The 17846-nt window shown below is 35.4% G+C and overlaps 1 protein-coding gene across 1 annotated transcript in view; it reads right to left on the reverse strand.

Annotated features, from left to right (window-relative positions):
* Positions 1-4525: 4525 nt before the first annotated feature.
* The window catches only part of KLHL14 (kelch like family member 14), a 93869-nt gene continuing 80548 nt past the window's right edge, over positions 4526-17846 (reverse strand). Inside the window, exons 5-8 of the mRNA XM_004478996.3 lie at positions 12065-12255; positions 11825-11983; positions 8897-9054; positions 4526-6846 (exon numbers count right to left, since the gene is read on the reverse strand). Coding sequence (XP_004479053.1) covers positions 6706-6846; positions 8897-9054; positions 11825-11983; positions 12065-12255 — 649 coding nt within the window. The 3' untranslated portion in view covers positions 4526-6705. The remainder of the gene's footprint in view (positions 6847-8896; positions 9055-11824; positions 11984-12064; positions 12256-17846) is intronic.

Consider the following 17846-nt stretch of genomic DNA (forward strand, 5'->3'; position numbering starts at 1 on the left):
TCCATTTTTTCCTTCCATTTTTTCCTTCCATTTTTTTTCCTTCCTGTGAGTTGGATTAACATGACAAATCATACCTTAAGAGAGATGAATAAATTTAGTATGGCATCCCATCACGGCTGATTTTAATTGCCAGATTGCTTTTAAGAAAAACTGGAAGGCAAGTAAATAATTTCCTGCCAAACCATGTAAATGCCATCTGGCCTGAAGTGGGATCATGGTGGTCTAAATCCAATCACAAGGAGAATACAGATTACCACAATTGTTCTGGAAAAGCCTGGAAGTAGGGGGAGTTGCAGCAGTTCTCATCAAAACTGTTAAATGAAGAAAAGGACCAGAGATTAACTGAATGAGCAATATTTCTAGAGAGCCAGACATTTTTATGTCTTTCAAAGTGTTATGGTTAAACAATATTAGTAGTTGTGCAGAACATGAACTGTGGAGTAAAATTGGCAGGAGGGAATCAGAAAGAACACATAAAAATGCTGTTTGAGATTTGTCTGTGGCACCAGTACATAAATAAAAATTTACCAAAGTTGGAATATTTGTTCAGCATACTATGTAATTATCTTAAAAATATTATAAAGGCTGTACAGTAACATGGAAAAAATGTTTGTGAAAATGCCAAAATTTAAAATGTCAAGATATTAATTCAGTTGTACAAAATGCAAGAAGTGCAAATGAAAAAGACTGGAAAGATTTCAGACCACCAAAAGATAAAATTATTGTGTTGGATGGTGGACTGAAGATAGTTTTCTCTTCCTCCATATTTTCCAAAACTTTCAAAATTTTATTATATTCATAGTTTTTAAAGATAGCAAATTCATCCAACTAATATTTTATAGTCCCCTAATACTTATGAGGTTTTATGGCAGGTTCAAAGATGTATTACCTATTATCTCTTCTGTTAAGGAACTGTGACTCTAGTAAGAGTATAAATCATATAAAATTTTACAAATAGGATGTATTAGATAAAGTAAGAATGCCATAGGAGCTAAGATGAAAAATATTCACATAAGACTGCTGTGTTCATGAAGGCTTGATGGAGGAGGAGGTGGAATTTGAACTCGATCTTGAAGAACAGGATTTTAATAGACAATGTTGAGTATGAAATGGAGAAAATGAATAAGTAAAAGGGAAAAGATGGAAAAGCATTGGTCATGTTTGTGGAACAGAAAGGATTCACTTTATTCAATGAACAGAGTAGTGAAGGGAAATGTAACTTGAAAGGGAGGGCAAGGTCAGATTTTAAGGTATCTTGGATGCTAGGTTAAAATTTGGACTTAGTTCCTTAACCATTGCATCATCATAGCCAATATGTTTATCTTACTACAGAATTTACAAGGTGCAAAGTGTTTTCTAATCCTTTTCATCTCACCCTCATAATGGTGTTTTGAAGAAGTGATTATTACCCCATATCCAGATGACAAAACTGAAGTTTGAAAAATGAAGTGAACGTCTAAGGTCACAAAGCAAATTCCCTTTTCCTTTTCTGTCCACTATTATGCTTCCCAGTAGTTCATTCCCACAAATATGGCATTGGTCATAATCTAAAATAATTGTTTAATTTCCCCTTCAGCACATCCCTTTGAGAGATGGAAAAAGCAGCCAATCTGACTTCAAATAATTGATTTAAGAAATGTCTTTATTTAGGCAGGAGTTATGGTGGTTAAGAGATGGCCTTAGATTAAAACTGTGGTTTGAATACTACCTCCAATACCTACCAACTTTTTTTTTTTTGAGATTTATTTATTTATCTCCCCTCCCTCCATTGTCTGCTCTCTATGTCCATTTGCTGTGTGTTCTTCTATGTCTGCTTGTATTCTCATTAGACAGCTCCGGGAACTGATCCTGAGACCTTCCAGAGTGGGAGAGAGGCAATCATTCTCTTATGCTACCTCAGCATCCTGGTCTGTTGCATCTCTTATTGTCTCTCCTCTGTGTCTCTTATTTTTTGTTGTGTCATCTTGTTGCGCCAGCTCTCCATGTGGGCTAGCACTCCTACGTGGGTCAGCTCACCACATGGGCCAGCTTGCCTTCACCAGGAGGCCCTGGGTATCGAACCCTGGACCTCCTATGTAGTAGACAGGAGCTCAATTGCTTGAGCCACATTCGTTTCCTCCACCAGCTTTTTAACTTGTCAAATGGTTTACCCTTACTGAGCATCAGTAGCTTTACCTTTAATATAGGAATGATACTTACCACCTAGAGCTGTTCAGAGTAAATGAGGAAATAAGTATAAAAGGCCCAGTCTAGGGCTTGAACTTAAATAAGCATTAACACCAGTTTTATGTTCAATAACACTGTTGATATAATAATTTTGAACCAATAACTAAATTTTCTTCCTTTTATTTATTTTTTCCTGGTTTAGTTCAATCAGTTCTTAATTTTCCTAGATGAGCAACTTGGTTGGAAGTCAGGAGCTTGCCATCTCCCGAAGTGCAAGGATGCCTCCATTTGGCAGCCAAATATTCATCTTCCCCTAAATACCCTCACATGTCATTTTATTGTACATAGAACTTTGGAAGTTCACAGTGTAAGAGTCAACTTAAGTAAAAATTGGAAGGAGAGTTTACAGTCAGGATCGCTTTATCCAAGATGATATAACTCTCCTGAGCCTGAGCAGTAAACTGTCCTGTACTTCAACTCACTTTAAACATCTTGTTTCTAGCATCATTGGTAAACTAAAAATTACTGGGGCAATGTTACTCCTGCTAATCTTAAGAGTAAACATTTATTGAGTCCTTAATATATGCTAGGCAATATTCTAAGTGTTAAGCATGTACTATCTTTATTAAAATATCAATTATAAGTGAACTATTCTATAATTATAAATTTTCTTTAAAAATAAATGAGAGGTTCGAAGGGATAAGTCATTCAAGCTTCAAATTATATAATTTTTTTTCTTATTTTACACAATTATAGTATACTACTTGAAGCACATTTTTAGTATGCATCTCTAGAATTGAAACTTTTGTCATTGTACTAAGCCTGTAAAGTCAACAAATATAGAATACCTCCATTAAGATCTCCTACTTAATACTTGGTCCATATTTATTGTGCCATCCAGAGAAGCACTATACAGCTACAGTGACAAAAACCAAACACAGTATGTATTTGGATATCTCCTGCTTATATACTTCCTGCTTCTTCTCACTGTTATTTTACTTTCTAGCAAGGTTTCAACATTCTCCAGGTCAGGGTACTTCTAGGAAGTCAGGCTTGATCACTCATGGTCTTCTGGCTACCCATCTATGGGAACTCAGTCTATCAAGACATCCATCAATATATATTATTTGGCTTTAGTATGCTTTCCTAATCCCATTTTGGCTTAATTCCTTGCTTTTTTTTTTTTTTTATATCTTGGTCTAGAGAATCAGATTTAATCAAAAGGCATCATTTACAGTGATGTTTTAGCATATGTTCGATAAATACTTTATTCTTACAATGTTGATAATCATGACAATTTGTTAAATGATGTAAGAGTCAAACAGCTGGGAAATAAAATTTGGCACTAAAAGGAACGAACAAGATGCAAGTACTAATTTTAAATCCAGAGATGCAGTTTAGTTAATTCACTAATTTGGCCTCTATGCTTACTTTCTTAGGCATTAGGCAGTTTTAAAGAATATTCTTATAAAGACAATTTTTTATGGCCAACTCAACATTGATCTACTTCCTACCCTAAAGTCCTTCAAGTGTTAACCAACTAAATATAAGATATGAAATGTAAAAAGTCTAGTTATGGACTCAAAGTAGGTGGTTCCTTGGGATTAGGAGAGTTTATTTCCTTAACTTCACTAGAAGTTTTGGGAACTCAGGATATTTGGAAGATGACCCATGACAACTAGTTGGTTCAGGAGAAGATGGTAATGGAGGCTCCTTAGAGAAGGGTCTTTTTTGTGTGTGCTACTCCAGCATGGAGAGGTGAAGATCAGTGGGATAAGAAAGCAATCTCCATACCGTTGCATTCATGCCATACTAGGGAGGCTCAAAATCTCTTTACTAGTGACTTTAACCATCAATAATGCTACATGTGGCTGTAAAGCAATGAAGTAAATTCTCCCTAACTTGCAGGCTTCAGGAAATTGCTCCTCATCCTGCATAGTTCTTTGCCTGGAGGGCTGCCCTCGTGTTGTACAACATTTTGGTAAGATATATTTTACAGAGAATGAAATAAATGCTATGCATTTAGATAATTGATTAAATTAATTCAATTGATTTAATTGACTTATTCTTTAGCGAGAGTGCACATATTGTTCAACACATATGGTGCTTATAGCAATTTCTATAAATATTTTGTTACTAGATTCTGGATATTACTTTCAGTGGAAAAATCAGAGTCAGCTCATAATTTTTAACTTACCATAGTTTCCCATAAGTGTTCCATAAATTTCAGCAGATTTTCTTACTCTGTACATTTATATATTGCTGGGAAGCAAAATAAACTTGTAAAGTCTATCTGCATAATAAAAATATTTAGTCATTTATAGATTACAAACCTTCAAGAATTTAATGTAGAGGTTTATACATGTGTTTTATAAGTAGGGATATGAGAGACAGTTGAATTAGTACATAAAGTTTTTATTTAAAGTTTTCCCTTTCAAGCAAGCTTCATTTGCACTTTCTAATACTGTACAAAATTTACATTCTCTGTAACTTATTTATTCACTCTTCACTTTCTAATAGGTTGCATCTTTCTGAAATACAGAAAGCTTTACTTATAGTTCTCATAAATGTTTTTATTCATTTTTGCTAAAAATAACAAATAGAATGAAGAACCAGTCTAAGGAAAGCAAATATCTTGTATAAATTGTGACTTTCTGAAGAAATGGTGACAGTTGACAATAAAGGCTCTGAAGCAGACAGACCTTGTTCTCTTCATGATATCAGCTGGAATTTTCCTGCAAAGTATTGGGAATTTTTTTTCTTTCTATATATTCATATGCTTTCAAGGAAAAGGAAATGAAAGTTGATTGCACTGGATATATATATATATTTATATATTTTTTTACAACGGATCCTTTGGATCTGAACATACAAATAAATACAAAAACAATGAAGATTGTACTTTACTGTAGAAACGGCATTTCAGTGTACCCACTCTATCTTGACATGCTCTGCAATGAAAGCTCATCACCAAAGCCTTTTAATCTCTGGCTTCCCCATATTGTTGCTTTGAATGACACATGTGTTGAGGGATTCAACAACATCTCTGAGTGATAAAAAAAATATTTTATGCTTTTATTTGCCATAACTGTTGTTGTTCAAGCTTTTAAGAACTTGAAAACCAAATTCATGTTCCTGCCAGTTTTGCCCTTTCGATTTGTCAGACCGAGACTAGTCATGCTCTGCTGTCCTTCTGCTCCTAAACTCCTCAGGGTCCTATAGACAATGTAGCAGTTGCTCAGCTTAACTGGGTTCAGGCATCTCTGTTGATAAAAGAAATATGAGGAGCTGGGAAATAATGGTAAGTATAGGCTTTTCTGGAGCCAGTTGAAGGTGGGGAAGAGGGAGAAGGATTTTGTCAGGTGCTGTGATTGGTTCTGCAGCTCTCTTAATTAATGCTATTTGGTGACAGAGAGACAACTGGGATTGTACTTAAAATAAACGATTCTTTTTGTTCCCGAGTTCCTGAAAGCAATCTTCCAGTTTGTCAGTTTTTTTTTTATTTTTTATGTGTGTTACTTCGCTTCGAGGCACCTCTCCATGCCAGTCTGAGAGGCCTTTTTTCTCTTTTTTAGCGGGAGGTCCTGGGGATCAAACCCAGGTCCTGCATATAAACGGGAGCTCAATTGCTTGAGCCTCAGCCACTTCCCTTAATTTTTATTATAGACTAAGTTTGAGGTCAGATGCATTATCCAACAGAATCTTTTCAATATTGGAATTTATCAGTCCTATCTTTTGAAGAAAATAAGAGGTGTCTTCTCTACTTATATACTACAATCAGTGTGAAAGCATAAGCCTCTGTGAATTGAATAGTGATATAGTGTATTTTGTTTTAATCTTTCAGATAAAATTGAGGACACAGAAATTATGACTCTGGCAAGCTTAGAACCCATAGAGCAGGAAGCAATTACTACAAGAACCAACATCTTTCTCTTTGCTGATCCCATGAGGTGCTAAAAGGGGAGAAGGTATATGAAATGAAGTTGTACAGAAATGAAAATGCCCCTCTCTAATCTATGATTTTCTAGAACTGTGTTGTTTATGGAGTCTGTGAAGTAGCCAAATATTAGGATTACAGAATCAAGTGGCAATTTCTGTAGTGCTGTGGAAATATTTCAGTGGGTTAAATTTTGAATCATTCATGAACACAATATCCCCAAAACTTCAACAAATAGATCACATGCAGGCAGACTACAATGCACAATACAGATCTTAGGTCTCTCTGGGGGTAGTCTTCTGTATTTTATCTTTCTCCTTGTGAAAGTTAAAATCCACATGAGGAATTTCGTAAAGCTGGGACAAGTTAAAACCAGTCTGAAATGGAAGAGTCTGTCACCACAGGAAGTTTGGTGTGATCTGAGTTACAGACACAGTATCTGTTCAAGAACAGGTCGCTTTCTTTTGTCGTTACTTGTAAATCATTCATTAGAAACCAAGGATGGGTTTCGACAGTTGTGTCATTAGAATGTATTGTTCCTATTATAATAGGGATGTCATCTGTCATTGTTTCCCACCTGTTCATTTGGGAGTTTCCTGGTGTTATTTGTTGTACGGTACACAGGCAGGTAGGATAACAGTTGCACAGGCAGGGCCTGCAAGTGGTTCTGCTACATCTCCTTCGAGTTCTGTCCAGGTTCCTTTTTCTGGACAGTAGCATATTGTAGATGATTTGTAGGCCCCCTGTAATGGGAGAATTGGAAGCAATTAGAAGGGAAGTTGAGATATGTGCAAGAGTGGCGTTATTTAACACATTAACATTGGAAAGCAAACATCTTTTCTCTGCTCTTGTTAAAAAAATTCTAAATGAAAGCAGTAGATTTTAGACTGATTCCAAGGGAAGAATTGAGACAAGATTTCAAGTCTTTTTATTTTGTGATTAGTAATGAAAGTAAAAAACTTAGAACATCCTAGATAATCAACAAATTCTTTAAAATAATTTATCAAAAATGGAAATTCTCCAGTTGGCTTAAGTAAAAAAAAAAAGGCCAATTAACCTTAAATATTCAAATAATTAAAGTAAATTGGATTTTAGAAGGGTGCCTCAATTCTCCATTTTATTTTTGCTACTGTAGAGCTGAGATTCAAAACCAATTTTAAATAAGGAGGAAATGGCTTGCCTACTTCTTCAGACATTGATTCATTTATTTCAAGAGGCCACACAATAAATAAAAAATGTCTTTGATCTAGTTTCCTTTGTCAACCTCAAGGGCTAGTACTTGTATAACATTTCCCTCCTAAAACCAAAGCAGCATTATTTTTTATCAAAGACAACAAACAAACAAAAAACCAAGCAATCTAATAATTAGTTTATGAAAGAATACTCCTGGTGTTTGGTTCCCAAATACACATATTCTTACAGCTAGCAATTTGCAGCAAACAAGCAAACACACCAGTATCAATTTTATCTATTGTTGCCTCCATATAACTAAAAACTTCTAAAGGTCCCCCAAACATTATACAACAAATCTTGTTTGATGCAAAAGAAATAAAAATAATTGATATCATTAAAATCCCAAATTAGCCTTACAAAACAACATGTATAAATAGAGAAATTTTAAAAATAGCCATCATTTCAAATGTTAATACCTAGACATCTAGATATGATGTGTCTCCTGATGTGGATGCAATATGAACTACATGACCACCTCCTCAGGTGCTCTTGCAAAAAAGAAAGCAAACAAACAAAAAAAAATAAAAGAAAAAAGCTGGACTTAATTAGATCCTTAGGTCTAACTTCCATTCTATGGAAAATATAGAAGCAGAGAATTATTTTAAATGATACCACAAAGATGCCATTAGCCATTTCCAGAATGTAGGATAGTCGATATAATAACTGACCCTATTTCCCTGTTTTTTCAACAAGTTAATAGCACGGGGGGAAAAGTGGGGCAGAGTAATGCTCCAGATGATAAGAGACTTATGAGACATAAAAACCAAATACGATTTTTTGATTGACTATATCAATTTGAAAAATAAATTTTTCTTCAAGTGAACAGGGGAAATTTGAATATGGACTCGGTATAAAGGATTTATTGTTAATTCTGTTGGATTATGGTAATATGCTTATGTAAGAGAATGATTTTATTTTACATAAATATTGAAGCATTTGGGTAAAATAACATTATATCTGCAATTCGTATCTGACTGCTTCAGCCAAAATTTTTACAAAAGGGGGAAAAGGTGAAGTAAGTATGGCAAAATGTTGATGTAAGTGGAAGCTGAGTGATGGGTTAATGAGGGCACATTTTGCTCTCAGGTTTTGTGTATGTTTGGAAATCTCCCAGATAAAAAGGGGAAAGAAAGTGAAAAGCAAAGGCAAAGTACACATACTAAATAGAATTTGTGGTTGATGAGAATTAATTTCCATTTCTCGTCACTTAGGGATCAGAAATATTTCAGATTCTTCTGTTTAATAACAATTTCAACAGAACCTTTACAAAATCACTTCAGTCTGACTTTTAGTTGGAAAACCAGAATTTTAAAAAGTCTGGAGATAGGAGAGAACAAGAGACACCCCTACCCTGTCTTGTGGTAACAGTTGATATGACGGTAGTCAGCTGTAGGCCACCACACTCATTCTATTTTACCACTTAAAGTAACTTACAGTAGCATATAGGCATGGTGCTCTTACACGGTGAAGGTGTGGGTGATAACACATTTGGAGGGAAACAAATAGAAAAGATAAGCACAAACACAAAGCAGGAGGGTTGAGGTAAATGTGGGCACGCACCATACTCCAGCTGTAGCCTCCCACAAGGTAAATGCTGTCATCAAGCACTGCACAGCCAGGACCACTTCGACCCTCCAAAATGGGGGTCTGGAGAATATTCCATTGGTCACCTTTGGGGTCATAGCATTCCACAAGCATGACATCAAGATGGGAGAAACCTGAATGACAGAAGCAAAATGGAACCACAAAAGAATAAACTCTCCGGGTCCCAATTCAATGCCAGGGCTTCTTTAAAAAAAAAAAAAAGTATAGTGCCAACAAGTGGATAAATTTATATTTGAAGACTCACAAATGTATAAACCCACTAGTAAAACCAGGACACATGTCAGAAAGACCTAACAAACAAACAAACACTGTAGGTATTTTGAATTAATTCATAGCAAGTATGCCTGACCAGATGTCATTAGTAAGGGTTGAGTATATGGGGTAGATCTTATTAAAAATGCACAGTTTATAATAATATTGATTAAGGCAAGCATTTTATAGAGGGCTTACAACATACTAGCTGCTCAGTGATTTATATAAACCGATTCATTTAAGCTGCTCAATCACCCCATGAGACAGTCACTCACATGTAGTGACTCTACATTCATTTTATAGATTAAGAAACAGAGACAGAGAAAAGTAATGACTTGTATAAGTCACGCAGCCAGTTAGAAGCTAGGCTGAGATTTGAACCCAGCAGATAGGCTGCAGAGCTCACACTCAAAGATTCAACCATATTGCCTTTCTTGAACAAATATTTAACTTCCGCAAAATGTTTTGTTAATTAAAAATGTTCTTAAATCAGACTATTTTTGTAAACAGCTATGATACTAGATAGATTTCCAATATCTACTAAGGACCAAGTGTAGAGTCGGAAGCTGAGTAACTTCAGTGGAGGGGCTTCTCCCACTCCTGATAAGGCTTCTCACTGGTGGGGTCAGTAACTTGGCTGCAGAGAAAATTTTAGGTTTCTAAACTCTACTGGAGCTCTGCTTTTAATTCAAGGGGTTAAAAACCCCTCGTGGGAACTTCATGGTCACCAAAACTTAAATGGCTTCTTTCTTTTCTTTTTTTTTTTAAGTTAAAGGCATGCTGTTGGTATTTACTAGTTGACAATTACAGTGAATATACTAAATTAACAAACATACTGGACTCTTTAGAGTAATTGAGAAGATGGACCAAAAAGTAAAATAATTTTTACTCTTGAAGAAGTAGACAGGTTTGGGCTATTAACTTCTATGAAATAAATCACATAAATTTCAGAATAGAGCAACATACTGCAGCTCTGGGATGTACTCCTTTCCTTTACCACATATATTATTGATGATAATTTTTGAAGCCTATATAATCAGAGTGAGCACTTGGAAAAATTCCCAAGTGCTGAAGTTTTAGCAGCATCCCTGGGGGAAATGTGTGTCTTATCTGTGCCATGCACATAGATTATATATGTTGATTGTAAACCAGAAGCTAACAAGGAAGGAATAATTGTTCTTATTTTACAGACACAATATTAAGTGTCTTGAGTAAGACCACACAACTAGTAAGTACGTTACTGGGATATTCCAACCAGACTTAGATGCAAACCCATTCTGGTTCCTCTACACCGCCATGCCCCTCTGAGCTAACCTAATTTTGATGTGCATGTGCTATTTCTCATGTAGGTGGCCATTACCCAAGTCTTTCTGTCCAAATATAATCTTAACTATGAAAAGTTCTCTAACATATTTAGGGAATATCTTGTGCAACAGAAATTAGAAGAAATCATGTTTTAATGTAGAATGGTCCAAAACTAATAAAGAGCATATTGAGGTAAAGGAGCTGTGTGTGGATTGAAATGAAGGTGTACCAATGAAGAGAACAAGATAAAAAGGGAAGGTCACCACTATAAAGATAGTCCTCTTCCACTGGGGAGAGCACTAAGATGAGCAAAAGACAGAATATTGGCATTTCTGACTGAATAGGCAGGAAATGCAAGCTTGGAAATATGTGCGTAAAAATTACACCTGTTCAGTCTAATTAAGTTTAGGGGTAAATATATATTAGGAAAATTTAAAAAAATTCTATGTCTACCTATTTTTTAAAAATGGATATAATATTGTAAATAATACATGGATGGGCCTAATCTATCATACCTCAATGGCCTATTCCCCAATTTCAAGGATCATAGAATGTCAGAGCTGGAGGAGAATTCAGAGATCAACTAGACCAGTATATTCATTTTCAGATGAGGAAACTGAGGCCAAAGCAGTTCAACAACATTTTCAATGTCACAGGTCTCTCCCTTTCTCTGTCAAATTCAGTGTTATCCACATGTATTTCATAAGTACGAAATGTTACAGTCATATACATATATGTGGAGGAAAAGAGCCAAAAATGGTTAGAAATATTATGCTTTAAATACATGTTAATTTTAAAAAAACAAACAGAAGGAATTTGGGAATCTTAGATGGTTTAATATTCAATTCTTAAAAGAAATAATTCTAAATTTAGATACAAAATTCTACTAAATGTTTTCTTTAGGAAAAATCACATATTAGCTTCTTTGTGCAGCTATGTCTTAAAGTTCTTTATGATTACTGCTAAAAAACAATTTCTGGAAAAAAATTCATTACCACAACTTTGGTGATAATGGCTAATTTATTTTACTGAATTCACTGTTACGACAAATTGTTTGTGCTTTTCAGTTATTAATGCTCCCATTTTTTATTTTCTGTAGACTTCATTATTCATTTCTTTAATGTGGATGGTAACTTAAAAATAATCCTATCTGCAGAAAAGCCCAAGTAAGTGGTTGCTCAAGGGTACTGCTAATTTACACAGAGTAGATTTTATTTGGTCAACATGTTTTTTACTTGGTTAACTATGATTATCTAACGAGAAACCCCCTTAGCAAGAGACAGGAGATGCAAATGTTATTGCAATTAAAAAAAGAAAAAGAAAGACCTTTCAGATGATTTCCTCCAATTGCATACAAGCGATCATTCATTACAGCCAAAGTGTGGATTGCACGTTTTGTGTTCATATCTTGTTTTCGAGCCCAGACATCCATTACGGGGTCATAGCAGTATAGCCATGGGACATATTCTCCATTGTGAACACCCCCTGTAAAATAGAGATATACAGACAAATCAAGAAAGTGCCTTGGAACTGAACTTTGTAGCAGAAAGTGGAGGAATGACTTGCCTGAAATGTATATCTTCCCACTGTGCACTGCTCCTGCATGAGCTGCTAGAGGCTGTGGCAAAGAGGACACATAACGCCATTCATTTGTTTCTAGGTTATAGCACTCCACACTGGACAAGTAGCCGCTTTCGTTCCTTCCACCAATAACGTATAAATGTTTGTCCAGCCGGCATGCATAGAAACTGGCTCTTCTACAATGAAATCAACAATCCATAGTAAATCACAAAGGGAACTGTGAAATGTCACCTTTTGAAATACTTAGGGAGAGGAAGTCCCTCCTGCTTCAGAGAGAAGTACAAACTTTTGGAACCTACTTGCATAGCTACCTTCTAAATCTGAGGCCTTATACAGTAATCATGTGCATTGCCCATTGTGAGCTGTATTTTTGATATTTAAAGTCTAGTAAAGGAGAAATTTGTCAGCTCTTTTTACTTTGCATTTTACACATTGTTGAAGTGTTCATTAACGTTTGGGGTATTTGGTACCTTGTAAAGGTATCACAGCTCCATACAACAAAGTGAAAAATGAGGAAGATAATGTAACAATAATAAATTATCTTGACATTCATTTTCTTTACGGTCCTTCAAGGGTCATTGTTCCCAATTTATAAGTGAACTACATCATCAAAATTTTCTTCAATTATCATTTTTTTCTCCCTCCCAATACTACTGCAAATAGAGCAACTTTTGTGACTTGCACACAATGATCAAAATTATTAAATTATATAACCAGTTATAGAAATATAACCTAAGGAGTTTTTCGTGCTGATTCTTATAAGGTTTTAGGATATCTTTTGATTTCCTTTTCTAGATAGCCAATTGGCTGAATTAGACAGCTTGGCCATCAAAGGCAAAAGATACAAGCTGTGCTGAAAGGATTGAAGACGGGGAGACAAATTCTGAGCTAAGTAAAAATCTAGGCATGAGATACTGAGGACTTAAATTAGGGTGTTAGTAGTAAGTGGAAAAGAGTGACGCAAAAGGTATTTTAAAGGAAGAAGATGTAAGACTTGTTAACTAATAAGATACCGGTGGCAAGGGAGACTAAGATTCAGAGAAGCCTCAGTCATTTGGAATTAGGATGACTGGGTTGTAACCTGAAGCAAGGTTGGTACTTTGCTTTTTTCCCCTCATTGATGGTACTGGAATAGTATACTTTACCATGATAATATGTGGTCCAATACCAAATCAGTGTAGTTAAGTGTTAAGCCCCGCAGAGAACGTAAGTCATGTTTGCTCCGGTAATGGTCCCCATAAAAATCGATAAGACTTGTGCAATGTCAAGAGTAAGTACAGCAGCCCTCTGGAAGTTTTTAACAGGTAAACCGATATGGTCTGGAGAATTTCCAGATTGTTTTACAAAGTATTAACCCCTCTGGAGGCAGGATAGGGCATGTTGATGCACAGTTTAGTCTCTGGGGTCATATTTCCTTACTATGTTACTTACTGGGGGTGTGGTCTCTGACTTGTTACTGAACCCCTCTCAGCTTCAGATTGTTCATCGGGAACACCCAGATAATACTAGTACCGTCTTCCCCAGGCCATTTGTAAATACATATGCAAAGTACTGAGCAGAGTGTTCACAATATTGTTAATGCTCAAGAACGGTGAGTTAATATTATCTGGATGAAAAGTTTTTTAAAAAATTAGTCATCAAGATTTTTGTATAAAACCTTTTCCTAATCACATTTAAGTGATGTTTCAATTTTTTTTTAATGTTCAGACGATTTGTTATCATATAGGTATGGAATTTGTGATAGATGGTGATGTATTCAGGGTTTTTTTGATATTCTAGAATTGTTAACCATTTCCGGTAATTGTAGAATAATATTTAGCTATGTTGTTTTTTTACATTTCTGAATGCCTTTGAAAGAAATATGTACTGCGAAAAATTTAAAAGCAAGAAGAACAATACCAATAATAGAAAAAGAGGAGAGAAAGCAGGAAGAAAAATAAAGAGCAGAGGAGTCAGATTTCTAAAGTAGAGGCTGTTAATACTGTCAATGGTATCTTAGGGTCCAGGAAGCTCTGAAATTGTAGTATATGTATATATGTTTATGCATATGTGAATTCCTTGCATATAGGACCAAAACTGTACTTAAATATAATATCAGGTTTTTTAAAAGTTGCAAAATTAAGTGAATACACATGAATCACTGGTTCCTTCCATTTCTTTCACCAGATTTCAATTGCTCTCTCATTGAATATGGCAGGTCAAAGTTATTTTATCAGTACTTTTACCTTATCAAGTTAAAATACTTCATTGAAAAGACTGACATGTCTTAAAAAATCTGTCCTAGCATAACAAAGATATTTATTTGCACCTATGACACAAGGGTAGGTAGGTAATTCTCCTCCATATTTTTCTATGGCAGGTCCTGGAGCCTCTGAAATAATGAATTTACTTATTTCATTGATGAGCCATCTTTAAATAATTTGCACACTGTGGGTAGAAAGGTGGTAATGGAGAGTTCTATGCAGTACCAGTTTAGAAGAGAAAATGCCCATTTGTCATTGCAAGTATGAAAGCCCTCCACTTAAGTTTAGATTGTAAAAAAGAAGAGAAAAATCTCTCTTCGGTAGTGTGAACTCCTTTTGTCTAGTCTGAATTTCAAATTTTCACTTTTCTCATTTGGCTTTTTGAGGCAGCCTGTCCAAACTTGCTTTTTTTTTAGCCAAAGCATTCTTAACCTGATGCTCCATGTGTACTCCTAGCTTTATCCACACAGTGTCACTGTTAGGATCTAAATGGGAAAACATCAGTAGGTTTTACTTCCTGACTAAAAGTGCATTTTTATGCAGAAATTTAAATAGTGAAGATTTCAAGTCTCTGACTTATTCCCTTGCATGACCAACATGAGAATTCATGAAATGCACTATAGAAACGCCTGATAGTTAATGGTCTGTCAGCAACTGTCAACATTTGTCTGAGGCTAAAATTTCGCCATACCTGCTTTCTCTTGGGAAGCTCCCTGCTCTTCTTCCTCTCATGAAGAGCTCACCTGATTAAAGCTATTTTAATTTTCTTTTTGGTGGGGAAAGTAAGTTCAAGATTATTGAAGATTCCATAACAGGGTTGCACTATTTGAATTTAAAATCGTTCATCTCCTAAGCCTCCCTCCAGAGACAATATTCAACGTTTCAGAGATAAATTAAAAACATGAACAATAACTTCCACAAACACACTTGGAGCCTTGCTAATTGTAGAAGTCTTCACAAGTCCTTTCTGGCAACTAGGATGGTCAAAACCTTGTCCCAGCTTGAATTTTTAACTTCCACCATTAGGTTAAAACAATAACAACAACAACAACAACAACAGATTTTCAAACAGAATATCATCTTGCATTGTTTCTTGTAAGACTGTCAGTGACAAGATATTTAAATTTGGAAACTTTTTTTGATGTATTTGTTTTTAGCTTTCACTTACTCCTGGAGGAGAAACAATGCTTCATTGTTGCTGTCGAAACTGTTTGTTTTTCTTTTCCCCATGATGAGTTTTCTAGACTAAGATGCCCATAGGAATAATGCCTAAATTTTCTTTTTATTGAACAACAATGTTAAAGTTAACCGAAACATTTCTATTGAACCGAGTTTTCATTTTGTTCTCCCCGCTTTTACTGAAGAATCATATCCTAAATCTGGGACCAAAACAATTCATCAACATTACATTTAAATTTGTTTCTGTCTAATTTCAGTTAGTAAAATTCATAGCCGGCAGGCGTGCAATTCATGAGTTGAGCCTATTATTGGGTTAGCTTAGAAGCCATGCGCCATTTTCCTGCTGAACCAGAAGGCTCTCCTGCACAATTACTATACTATTACTATACCTCTTTGAAAGCACAACCTTGAAATCTGTCTCGCCAGATCTCTAACAGTGGGTTATCTCAGGGGTGACTCACAACCTCTTTCTAGTATTTGCAACTAGGCTGGTAACTTTTCAGCACAGTTTTAACTTCTCAGCACTTTGGTAGCAGCATAATGCAAGTGGGTGGGTGAGAAGTTACTGGTGAATTTGACTCATGATCTGCACAATGCAAAATAAATGAATTGAAATGTTTCAAGAAATTGTTTTTGATCTGAAGAGAGTCTCATATATTTTAGTTTCTTCCTTTTCTTTCTTTCTTTTTTTTTGTACTGCTAATTAAGCCACACTGAAAACTGATCTCACTTGCTGTTTTGAATGGAACTATTGCGATGACAGCAAAATTTCATTTTAAGCTATGGATTGCTGCCTGGGTCAACAAACTCAGAGGAGATCGGAAGCTAGAAGATTGACTGGGCATTTGTGAGATCTGCCTTTTCCCACTCAGCTCTGTAAGGAGCTCTTTATTTGGTCTATCGAGTTGATTGTTCTAAATCTAAAAAAAATAAAAAAATAAAAAAAAACCTTCTTTTACTAGGGACCTGACATGATATACCATAATGACTTAGAAAGAAACGTTAAACAGTCCATCCTGTCAACGGTGGCTGCCGGGTGCCGACAGACCATGGCAGGTCTTTTTATCAGGTCAATGAACTGCTAAAAATTGTCTAAGTAGGACCCTGCCATGATAGGCCATAGTGCCTCAGAGGAAGTCATTATGGACTATCAAGTAAACAATACACATTTTTTAAAAATTACTAATTAGGTTTTGCAGCAATACTTCCCATCCTTAGGGGTTCTACAGTGAGATAATTGACCGCGCCGTGAGCTATGCCTCCCAAGCCGAAGGCATGAAGGTTAATTATCATGGCGAACAGCCCCCAGCAAAGGGGGCCATTGTGATGAGATGCTGACATTTCACACATATTATTGATATTTATTTTAAAAATGATTTCTTAAATAAAACTTTTTCAAGTGGTCTTGAGTAAAGGACAAAGTGACACAGCTACAAATAACAGCAACCAGGAAATAACCCCTGTGAGAGAGAAAAACAGGGTCCATTGGAGAAAGACATCATAGGCTTCCAATTCATTGAGAAATTTGGGAGGATAGAAATTGATTTAGAGTATTTTCTTGAGGTACCTTTGGACCAGACTTTCTTAAACATGTCTGTGGCCTTTATAATGTACCATGCCTCCTAATTTTTGGTATAGAGGTTTTAGTCTCCTGAAAGAGAATTTTAATATACTTTTATGGAATAGAAAGTTAATTATTGAGTTTCTTTTAGTATAAATTCACACTGCCTGCTGCAGCTATGTACACTTTCAAATGAATGGTATTGTCTGAAAATGTCCTATTAAGTTGGAATTTAGGATTAAAGATCTAATTTGATCTCAGTGTAATCTATTTGGATGTTAAAAAAAAAATGGAGATGTTAAGGTGAGAGGTCATGAGGGAAATAGGAAAGGGAAAGAATGCTGCAGATTCCTTAAATAACTCAATTGAAAAGAGGAAGTAGCTTGCAGCTTATGCCACTATCAACTGGAGAATTTGTTCAAGAGGCTATCCAGATATTACTTGAAAAGAAACACGTGTTCAAATTTTAGAACATAAATTTGATATGCACTTGGTCTCATGCCTAGGTAACTTAGGTAACAGCTAGGAGAGACAAAAAATATATATAAATATAACAGTCATCTTGTCCTTTTGGAACTAGGTTAGCTGAGATAAACACAATGTATATAAATGAATACATTGCAAAATAAAAACAAATAACCTATTCTTCACTGTCTGATAAGATGCTTGGGAAGGTAAATGTAAATTACTTGAGTCAGTTTGACTTGAAATCTTTGATATTGAAATTTCTGTACTGAAATGCCTATCATTGTGAGAATGGTGTTTAATATTTCAATTTTAGGAT

Source organism: Dasypus novemcinctus, chromosome 16 (genome assembly GCF_030445035.2).
Source record: "Dasypus novemcinctus isolate mDasNov1 chromosome 16, mDasNov1.1.hap2, whole genome shotgun sequence".
NCBI lineage: Eukaryota > Metazoa > Chordata > Mammalia > Cingulata > Dasypodidae > Dasypus > Dasypus novemcinctus.